The 11,762-nt window shown below is 35.4% G+C and overlaps 1 protein-coding gene across 1 annotated transcript in view; it reads left to right on the forward strand.

Moving 5' to 3' along the window:
* Positions 1-8,349, forward strand: part of ATP13A5 (ATPase 13A5) — a 125,362-nt gene extending 117,013 nt beyond the window's left edge. Inside the window, exons 28-30 of the mRNA XM_053564743.1 lie at positions 3,534-3,622; positions 5,754-5,834; positions 7,829-8,349. Coding sequence (XP_053420718.1) covers positions 3,534-3,622; positions 5,754-5,834; positions 7,829-8,089 — 431 coding nt within the window. The 3' untranslated portion in view covers positions 8,090-8,349. The remainder of the gene's footprint in view (positions 1-3,533; positions 3,623-5,753; positions 5,835-7,828) is intronic.
* The last annotated feature ends 3,413 nt before the right edge of the window (positions 8,350-11,762 follow it).

Below are 11,762 nucleotides of genomic sequence, written 5' to 3' on the forward strand. Positions count from 1 at the left end.
GGATTAATATGTTATTTAAACTTTATTAATTATTTCTAGTTTTATTGTCATGATCAAACAATCTGTCTTCTAAAATCACTGCTTTGAAAAAAAAATTACTGCAGTTTTGTACTTCATATACCATAAATTCTGTACTCTAATATTCTAAATAAGTTATATTCCTCATATATTAGAAAAGTAGGTCTAATTCCTCTTCCTAAGTTAGAAATGTATGTTTACTATGTTAAACCAGTTTTAGCAATTATATTATTCAAATTCTCTCTGTTCTCACTTCACTTTTAAAATAGCTGTTTTGTTGAAGATGTTGAGAGCCTGCTAAGTCTTTCTTTAATTTTATATTTCATATAAACATGTTCCTAAATTTCTTACACTGCTTCAAAACTTTGATGCAGTGTTTATAAATTTGATAGAGTGATTATAAATTATTAGTGTATTTTACAGGTTGGCTAGATTTTAATTTTAATAGTAGCTACAAAGTCCTTTTTTGCAAACTGAATGAATTAGAGGTAGATTAGTTACATCATATTGACTTAAAGCTTGTGAGTTAACTCAAACCTTTAGGCCAAACATAATTGAGAATTTTAAATGAAGAAAGTTTTACCAACAAATTCTAAAGAATGTAATCTTATAATAAATTATATACTTGGAAGAAGTCAAAATCCTTGAAACTATTATTAGAATATACAAGCGCCTCAATTTTGATGCAACACAAAAATCCTTGCCCTTCTTAACAGCCTTTGACAGAGCTCAACTTTATGACAAGATACAGAAAAAGTACATATTTAAATTTTTATGGAAACAAGTGTGAATATTCACTAACCCATTTCTTTTTTTTTATTATTAAATCATAGCTGTGTACATTAATGTGATCATGGGGCACCATGCACTGGTTTTATAGACTGTTTGACACATTTTCATCACATTGGTTAACATAGCCTTCCTGGCATTTTCTTAGTTATTGTGTTAAGACATTTATATTCTACATTTACTAAGTTTCACATGTACCCTTGTAAGATGCACCACAGGTGTAATCCCACCAATCACCCTCCCTCCCCATCCATCCTCCCCCTCCCTCCCCTCCCTTTCCCCCTTCCCCATATTCTTAGGTTATAACTGGGTTATAGCTTTCATGTGAAAGCCATAAATTAGTTTCATAGTAGGGCTGAGTACATTGGATACTTTTTCTTCCATTTTTGAGATACTTTACTAAGAATATGTTCCAGCTCTATCCATGTAAACGTGAAAGAGGTAAAGTCTCCATCTTTCTTTAAGGCTGCATAATATTCCATGGTGTACATATACCACAATTTATTAATCCATTCATGGATCGATGGGCACTTGGGCTTTTTCCATGACTTATCAATTATGAATTGGGCTGCAATAAACATTCTGGTACAAATATCTTTGTTATAATGTGATTTCTGGTCACATTTTGTCTTCTGGGTATATACCCAGTAGAGGAATTATAGGATTGAATGGCAGATCTATTTTTAGATCTCTAAGTGTTCTCTAAGTATCTTTCCAAAAGGAATGTATTAATTTGCATTCCCACCAGCAGTGTAGAAGTGTTCCCTTGGGCTTTTGTGATATGGGCTAATCTTAGTGGAGTTAGATGATATCTCAAAGTAGTTTTGATTTGCATTTCTCTGATGATTAAAGATAATGAGCATTTTTTCATATGTCTGTAGGCCGTGCGCCTGTCTTCTTCAGAGAAGTTTCTCTTCAAGTCCCTTGCCCAGCCTGCGATTTCTTTTTAGAGAAGAAGCTGTAATGGTTTGCTCAGAACTTGTGCTTTCAAATCAGCTGTATCAACATTGTCCCACACTTTCAGTTTTCCTCATCATCAGCAACTAACCAAGCAAGGCAAACATTCCACTTCAACTCCTCTTTACCTTTTCCAGTCAGGAAGGCATTATAATTGTATTCCCACATCACTTGTACACAGACCTGGGCAGCTTTTCAGATCATTCATCTGAGATCATAGTGATGTGGTCAGCCTCATTCCAGTTGCTAGGGAGGACCAGGCCTTCATCAGAATGGACCTTTGAGGCTTCTTCTTCTTTCCAGCTTCTGGATCACTGGGATTTGGAAGTAATGAAGTAAATGGAAAATTCATACAGCCATCTCTTGGGATCTTTTTACCACTACTCTTCTCAGATTGCTTTGTTTGGGGAGATGAAATTCCCACTTTTCTTCTCTCTGCCTCAGACCATTCCCAAGCTAATTTGGTTATTCTTCTGAGAGGTGCTGCATGTAGTTGTATACATACAGGCATGGATGAATATTGAGGATAGATGTAGGTGCTTCAGGGGGAAACAGAACTCTGGTGGCTTCAACAATAGAGCCTGATATAGAGGGACAATTGACTCAGACTTCTGGTTGATATAGAGTGCGTGCGTGTGTGTGTGTGTGTGTGTGTGTCTGTGTGTGTGTGTTTGGGGGCAGTGGAATAGAATAAATGAGGCACAAAGAGTATAAAAGAAAACCTAGCTTTTTTGTTTATAACATTGAAAATCATTAAGAATCATTTATATCATAGCAACACTGATTAAATGCTACTGTTTGGGCCCAAAGGTGATGGTCTTATCAAAAATATTTCTAGGGCATCATTTATTAAGTATTCTGCTAAAAGCTCTGACAGACACAGAGGAGAACAGCAATATTGGCACAGTGCACTCCAGGAATTTTAGTGCCCCAAATTAAAACAATTTGGGCAGATTAGAAAGAAGGAACTCTACAAACATACAAATGCTCGTTTCTCACATATGTTTTCAAGTCAAAGTCCCAGAGAACCAGACACAAAGGTCACTTTCAAGTGTTTGTAGTTGAGTTGGTACATAAATTAAGATCATGCAAAGCAGAGAATGATATATACCACACAAAATAATGTTTTATAAACCAGAATGAGGGCTCTTTGAAAAGAAAGTAGTATTTTAATGGAGCTCTTTAAGAAAAATTGGAACATGTCAAGACCGGAAGAATATCATCTACACAGGGTTTTGGGAGCAAAGACCCAGAAGCTAGAAAGTACTGGGTCTCCATGGAAGCTGCAGGTATTTGTAATTTACTTTTCCTATTGTACATAAGAAAGACATGTCAGAGATCAGTTCAGAAAAGCTGACTGGAACCAGATTGTGGAACACCTTAGATGTCAGTTGAAGATCCTTAAACTTTATTCTCTTGGCAAAGAAGAGGAACAACACTGCCAACATGCCAAGAACATGCATGGTGTTCGTCCCATGCGTGCGTGACTCATGAGACATGGTGATTGTGTTCATGGATATCCCTTTATGAAAGTCACTGCAACAAGTTTGATTAACAGTCTTCTACACTCAGACATTCAAGGAAAGATTCTAATATATCACCTTTATCTTATAAGCATTAGAACATATTTTAAAACATATGAGTATATATCAAAACATCTGAAGATATATCTGGTATTTGCCCAACAGAGATAATTGATTCTGCAATGTGTGCCAAATTATGTGAAACATTCTTTTAGCATCTAAAAATAATGTTTGGTGTTTCTTCAGACTTATTTTCGTTTCTGCTGCTATCCGCCTTGGGCCTCACAATTTTCATTATGTTTTCTGATTTTCAAGATATATACCATGGAATGGAGGTAAGTGGTATTCATTTGCACATCTGGCACCACTCTCATGTGCAGGGGACCATATTTGCTTTGTAATTCACAAATCAATTATTTCCATAGTCCCTCTGACCATCAAATATTCATGAGGCTATTTCTATATAAAAGAGCAAGTAACATATTATTTGGATTGTACATATGCTAGCTTCTAATTGTTTTCATATGAGTAGTATTATCAATTAGGTACGTTTATCCTATTTACACCAGAAATATATTTGACTCTTTAATTCTGCTGTTATACTAATATAATAAAATTAATAGCATAAATACAATAATTAATTCTTCAAATTTAATTTTTTAAATATATACCAGAAATCCTTTACAATATTGTTGTGAAAGGAGAGAAAAAGAAGAAATTATAGAACCATCACACTCTTTCTAACACTGACTGTATGGATTTTTCTCAGGGGACATCATTTGATTCAGGGTGCTTGGGTTAAAATGAAACTCATCTAGAGGCTATTGAACCAATTCTTGGTCCCTGTATTATGAGAGAAATAAAAGATAGAGAAGGATTGGCTTCTGACTTCCAAGCTATAGTTTTGAAGATCAGCCACACTCAAGTGCAATGATGACATGGCTACCTGAAGCCATCTATACTTGAAGAAGGGATAAAGCCAGAAAGAACTGGGAGTAATACAGGAACGAAGAGATCTTACTGTGGATTACAGCTCTCTATCATGGGAGGCTTCATGAGGAAAATGCAACTTTATCAGAGTCCAGAAAGATAGGCTGGATTTTCTAGGTAGGAGGTCAGGATAGTTCCAACCAGAACAAGCCTAAGCACAGGCGGAAAGGGTTGAAAGAGCCTCCTTTGTCTTGGAAATGCAAAGAAGGTTAAGTAGCAGAGATAAAATACAAAAGGGAGGTTTGTTTCATAAAGTGCTAGATGATTGGCTAAAATTGAGGCCATGTCTGTTGAGTATGAGGAACCAAAATAGAAGAGTAAAGGAAAGCCTGGATGGAACAGTCATCTGTTTAGCAAACATGGAGCTCTAGAGTGTTCTTGGCAGTAGGGTTACAAAGATGAGTAAGGTGCAGTAACTGCTCTCAAGTAGTTCAGAAGCTGAGAGGCAAGACCAGCACATAAGTCAAGTCCCTTCCTGGCCAAATGATGGAGAAGAGTTCCTTCAGATCAGGACGATGGTAGCAGTGAGAGAAAAGGCCAGGTTCTCTGCTAGAATCTGACCCACCTTCTCTAAACAACCATTCTAGCCACTATGTTATGTTTCACAATCCTGATAAAAGACTGTATTCATGCAAGGAAAAAAAGTCAAAGTTCATGTATGTGAAATAACCCACATCAGGATATGGATGAGAAGTAAAGGTGAGCATTTAGTCACTATGGAAGGTCTGCCATTTACTCCTCAAGAGTGCCAGGCCCATACACAGGTATCCATCCATATTCTATTCTAGGATTGTGGGTGTGGTAGTAAAAGGGCTGTGCAAGCAGCCTTTTGTTCTGAATGCAGTCATGGAAAGTTGTGGCTCTTGCACCAATTAAGTAAGTGAATTTAATCTACCCCTCAAGCCTTAAAATCTTGTGAATTTGGAAGGTTCAACTTTCATCAAGCCAATTGGATTTAAGGGTAGGAACATTAGCCTTTAGATTTAAGACATTAGATTTAAGGCTAGGAACATTCATTCAGAAAAAAAGTCTTCATTTAGTCTCAATCAAAATAAACTCACACCTCTCTGTCTCTCTTAAAGAATAAATTTTAAGTAGATTTTGCTTTGGAAGAATTAAAGGCAATATTATTAAACAATAATTTAATCTTAGCCTTCTTCTCTCTGTTTGAAAAGCTAAAAATGAAGAGAGACCAACAGGTTTCAGAGTGTTTTGTCTCACATTTGTGATCCCAGGCACAAATAGACACCATCAGGCAGTCGAGGGAGTACAGCCCCAGAAGCAGTCAGTTTTCTTTGAATTCTGGCTCTGCCATTTATTTATTGGCTTTAAATCCTTCAGTTTTCTTATCTGCAAAGTGGAAAAAGTAACCCCCACCCTCTAAGCTAAGTTATTATAAATACATAAAATAATTAATATGTTTTCTTCAAAGTATAAGGTATGCAAAATATAATAGTGATATTTCTTTTTCAACAGTTCATACCAACCATAACATCATGGAGGGTTTTGATTTTGGTCATAGCCCTCACCCAATTCTGTGTGGCCTTCTTTGTAGAGGTAAAGTGCTTTCTATATGACTCTAATTATTTTTCTGGGAAGATAAGCAAATAAAAGGTCTCATTCTCAACAGATGCTCATTTTTTAGTGTGACCACTTCGGTTACTCTAAAACCAAATTATAGTTATTATTACGAGCGACCAAATTATAGTTATTAAAAGTTTGCCAAATGGTACTTGTTCTTTTTGGAGGAAATTTCTTGGAGAGTGGTTTAAGATTCTTTGAAGGCTGCATAGAAATGCTTCCATATACCTTTGTAAGATGCACTGTAAGTGTGGTCCCACCAATTACCCCCCCTCTACGCATCCCCCTCCCTTTACCCTTTCCCCATATTCTTAGGCTATAATTGGGTTATAGCTTTCATATGAAAGCTACTAATTAGTTTCATAGTAGGGATGAGTACATTAGATACTTTTTCTTCCATTCTTGAGATACTTTGCTAAGAAGAATATGTGGAATTACTAAATGTAGAATATAAATGCTTTAACACAATAACTAAGAAAAAGCCAGAAAGACTATGTTAACCAGTGTGATGAAAATATTTCAAATTGTATATAAAACCAGTTCAGGGTACCCCATGATTGCATTAATGCACACAGCTATGACTTAATTAAAACAAAATTCACAAATCAGGCAAAACAGTTGCTTATGTTTTGATATTTGTTGAATTCTTTTCCATGCTTAATTACTGACATTTCAATGATAATAAACAAATTAATCTTAAAAAAAGAAATGCTTCCAATATCTTCTGCATAGAAAGCAAAATATCAAATTAACTCTGATTTTACTTACATGAAGGCATTATATTGTCTTTTCTAATATTCTCAGTAATTGAGTAGAAATGAAACCAGGTGACCTTCTAGTTCTAATATTCAATGAGACCTTTCAGAGTGAAGAGCCATCTTTAGGAAAGTTCCCTAAGAAAGAGTAGACATCATTGCTCCTTCTAGTCAATTCCTGCCCTTGAAGATCTTCTTGTATATTGTTTCTTTTCTATGCAGGGTCACAGAATGACTTTACCCACTCAGTAAAAGGCTCAGTTACTGTCTTTTTAAAGGGAGAGTTTAAAACATTCATGTAAGTGCCTTGGGAAAAGGGACCAAATGAATTTTTAAAACATATCCCCAATTTTCTCATTCTATACAGTTAAGTGTAAAATTTCTCACATATTTTAACTCAGGAATTCCATTTTTGAGACTATATTGTTTAAAACAACCCAGAAGAAGAGAATGAAATTACACGTATGAAATTGTTCATCATGTTTTCTACAATAGCAAAATATTAGACTCAACTTACCTGTTGTAGAGATGATTGTTTAAACAATAATTATGTAACAGCTTTGGTAACAATTTGAAGAAATCCTATATAGTCATTAAAAATGATTATTAGAAGACCATAGCTCTGTTCCTACCACAATAAAATAAAAAAAAATTAAGTAGTACAGTTACACAAAAATTGTGCATAACAAAGTCCGGTATGAAACAAAAGTGTAATGCAACATATGACCAATTTCAGGATTATAAATGTATAAAAATTGTGTGGGCATGTAAACTAAAAAAAAAAAAAAAAACCACTTAAAAATGTAAAACAAAAAAAGCCATTTGATTTCTACAGTTCATCCATTCATCTGACAAACCTTTATTTGGCAATGTCTACATGGCAGGTGGCAAAGTAGCAGGATGAACGGTGAATTTTTTTCTTGATTTTGAGTACACTGTGATTATTATCATTTTAGTTTGAGCATAAAATGATGCTAAGTGAATCACTAGCCAGGATTTAAGTAGAAAATCTGTGGAAATGAGCGGCCATAAGCTTTTGGCACATTTCTATGAACCCAAGCACTCTGTCACTTTCTAACAAATATGATCAGGGACTTGAAGGTGTGGTGATTGTGGAAGCAGCAGCAGTGAGCATGTCTCAGGGAAGGCCTGGGAGGGCTGGCTGCAGTGGGCAAGAGCTTGATGGTTGGTTGTTTCTCCCACCTGATTTTCCAGGATGCTATCCTTCAAAATCGAGAGCTCTGGCTGTTGATCAAGAAACAATTTGGATGCTATTCTAGAAGTCAATATAGGAACTGGCAAAAAAAGCTGGCAGAAGACTGCACCTGGCCTCCCATAAACAGGACAGATTATTCAGGTGATGGCAAAAATGGATTCTACATCAACAGAGGCTATGAAAGCCATGAACAGATTCCAAAACAAAAATTTGAATCGGGAGGCCAAACCACAGAACAGCATTTTTGGACCAGACTGTAATCAGAATCCTTGTCATACGTGCTGAACAGCACCACCTTCCCCCACTCCCCAAATTAAAACACGGTAAAGAGGTAATGATCGTTTCCCCTTATCTTTTCTCTCTGTATTTCAGCATTCAAAGCACATTTCTCAATGCACTAAACCTTGCAGCAAAGGACCTTAGATAGGCTTATTTTGACTGTATCCATTACTAGTAAGAGAAAAAAACTGCATTTTCTGGATTATTATTTTTTCATAAACTTTGTTCATTTTGTATAGCATTATTTCATTTAAAATGTACAGCTTTGGTGGCACTGTGGTGAAATTAGCAGTATGAACATCAATCAAAGGAGGAAAATTAAGGAAATGTGTAGTCTTTGAAAGTTTTACTAATACAATAATTGTCACAAGTTTACTTAAATATTATAATCATTTGTGAAGAATATTCACATACATATCTTTATCCAACGTCAAAATTCCTCTTTTATTTCTATTGTACAGTTTTAATAAAGAAATAAGAAGTAATATTTATTTCAGAAAATTTGACCCTAACTGTAAGATAATATTTAGAAATAAACTTATCCTACATCAAGCACACAAAGTAAATTCAGTGTGAGTTTAAAATGACATGCTTTTCTTCCAGAGGCTTAAGACGCTTGGACCCCCCTGGGTTACTCACAGAGTTAGGTTTTTTTAGAATTGTAAAAATTCCTTAGGCCTTTTCTCTGAAGCAGTACACCCGGTGAAGCCTGAGATCCAAGGGCATGCCGCCCTTCCTCAGAGATACAGGCCGGAGGGTTGACATATGTTAACAACATATTGTCAGAGGTCTATAGGTGCTCTGCCCTGAAGGAAGGTCACAGTCGTTACTTCATACTGAGTAAACTGAGTGAATGCTTGAAGATATTCTTCTATTAACTCTGTTCCCCTATGGCTGCTTTCGTCTTTGTGCCCTGCTCGGAAAACTAGTCACTGTTTAGAGGAAGAGATTTACTACACAAGTGGTTACATTGATATGATAAATATTTCCTTTCAAGTTAAAATTCAGCTAATAGATAATGGATTAGGTGTGTATGTGACTGGAAGAGTATAAAACTTAAACTTGGAATAAAGAACTTTGCTATATGCCATCCCACGGTGTATAGTCTGTTTCTTGACTTAATAATTACAGGAGCGAGTTTACACCTACAGCAAAGCTGCTACTCGTTCGCGTCTCGGTTCACGCAACACTAACCATAAGTACAGAGTCATGTGGAAGGAAGGTGATGGAGGTTTTGTTAATTGCATATCATCTTGGCATGGGTAAAACTAATATCTAATTAAACTCCATCAAAGTTTGGTATCTCTCAATGTATATTATTTGGGGGTCAGTGAGCTGGAAGGTCACGAACTGAATGAAATAAACTGCTAAAGATGCTTTCTAGTTAAAGAAGTATAACACCTTTATTTATTCCTTATTACTGATAGATGTAGACCTCAAGTTCTAACTCTAAAAGTTGGCTAGCACTCAACATTGCTTATCTTAGGAAAGGTTCTCATAATGTTTGCATCTACAAGATGACAATTTTCAGGCTATTAAACAAACATGAGTTCTGTTTCATCTTTTAATTATCTAAATCATCTTATTAGAGGCACATTAAATATAATAAGAAAGGGTACAAATATATTCTGCACACTTTAATATATATGTCACCTTCTCTGTGAAATTGAGAGAAAATTTATTCCTAGTAAACATTTAAAATTACCTACTAGGCTTCTCTTTTTATAATAAATCTAACTTTTCTAATTTAACAGATCTTTAACAGATCACAAGCTATTATTTAATCAGTCCTATGCTGTGAGTGGCAAATATGTGCCTAATACCATGATGTATGGATTCAACATAAGATAGGCTAGAGTTTACACAATTCTGAAATCTTTAGGATTAACAAATGTTTGCAATATTTAGCAATATGCTACTGTAAACAGGAGTTTACACAAATATTGCTACACAAACCAGCAGCATAAAAGATAATTCCTACACAAAAGGAAGAGCAATTCAGTGCCAACCTGTATTTAATTTTGTTTTTTTCTTATATATATTTCAGATTAATATGAGGGTACATATTATTAGGTTACATAGTTTGCCTTTGTAAGATTAAGGTATGAGTTGTACTTGTGGCCCTCATGCAGAAAGTATGCCCTATTTGTGTGACGTACCTGTTGAGTGAGAACTTACCCATATCCCCCACTTGAATTTGAGTGAGCATGTAAGTTGTTAATCTATTAATTTCAAATTAGTATTGAGTACATGTGATGCTTGTTTTTTCACTCTGGTGACCTTGCTAAGATTTTGTTAAGTATTTTTGCGTTGATATTTATTAAAAATAGTGGTCTATAGTTTTCCCTTTTTATTGTGTTCTTTCCTGGCTTGGGTATTGGGGTGTTATTTACTTTGTAGAAACAGCTGGAGAGGATTTCCTTCCTTTTCAATATTTTGGAATGTATTCTGTAATATAGCAACAAGCTCTTCGGAGGTTTGTTAGAATCCTACTGTAAAACTTTCAGGTCCATGACTTTTGTTGTTGTTGCTGTTATTGTTGGAAGCTTTTTTATTTTTGTTTCAATTTTGATCCTTGATTTTGGTCTGTTCAAGAGCTCTGTTTCCTCCTGGTTGAGTCTAGGGAAGAGAGTGTAATTCCAGGAATTTGTCCATTTCCTCCACATTTTCAAGTTTCTGGCATAAAGATTTTTATAGTATTTAATGATGATATTTTGTATTTCTGTGGTTATCTGTTGTCATTTCCCATTTTCACTTCTGATTGAGCTTATTAGAGAGCTTTTTTTTTTTTTGGTTTCTGTTTAATCTTTCATTTTAACTTTGGTCAGGCTAACCACAATGTGTCTAGGAGATGCTTTGTTTGAATTGAGTCATTCTAGAGTTTGATAGCCATCTAGTAATTGTATATCTGGGTCTCTGGCAATATTGGGGAAATTTTCAACTATAACATCTTCAACTAGAGCTCCCATGCTTTGGGGACTCCCTTATTCTTCTTCAGGGATACCTATGAGTCTTTGTACGCTTTGCATAGTCCCGTATCTAAGAGATTGCACTGCTTCTCTTTTTCTGCATCTTTAAATGGTTAGGTTAGCTCAAAAGTCTTGTCTTAATGTTCTGAGATTCTTTCTTTTCTAAGTTTTAATCTGTTTCTGAAACTCTCTGCTGTGTTTTTAAACTCCCTGAATGCCTCTTTCAATTCTTCAAGCTCTGTTATATCCTTCCTATTTTCAAATCCTTGTTTTCAATTTTGTTGATTTCTGGGACAATTTTTGAACTTTTTCTAGTTTTTCACTTTCTTCAGCTCCTTTCACCTCAATTGCTATCCATATGCTGAATTCCATTTCTATCATTTAAATAATTTCTTTATGCGATGGAATTTTCTGCTATTGCTCCATTGCAAACTCTTGAGGGAGCCAATCTGCTTTGATTTTTCATGTTGCCAGGGTTCCTTTGCTGATTCTTGCCCATGAATGGTTTGTATTTTTTATTAATTCAAAAGTTAGGGTGTCCCTAAAAGTTAGGGTGTCTAAATTGTAGTTTAGAGATTTTCTGGCTGGGTTTGATTAGTCAGCTCACAGGAGGCAATTACAACCTACAGGGTGGAATCTGGGCCAACCAAGTGGCATACTGATCTGCCAGCTTTAGTGCCATTCA

The sequence above is a fragment of the Nycticebus coucang genome, chromosome 16, assembly GCF_027406575.1.
Source record: "Nycticebus coucang isolate mNycCou1 chromosome 16, mNycCou1.pri, whole genome shotgun sequence".
NCBI lineage: Eukaryota > Metazoa > Chordata > Mammalia > Primates > Lorisidae > Nycticebus > Nycticebus coucang.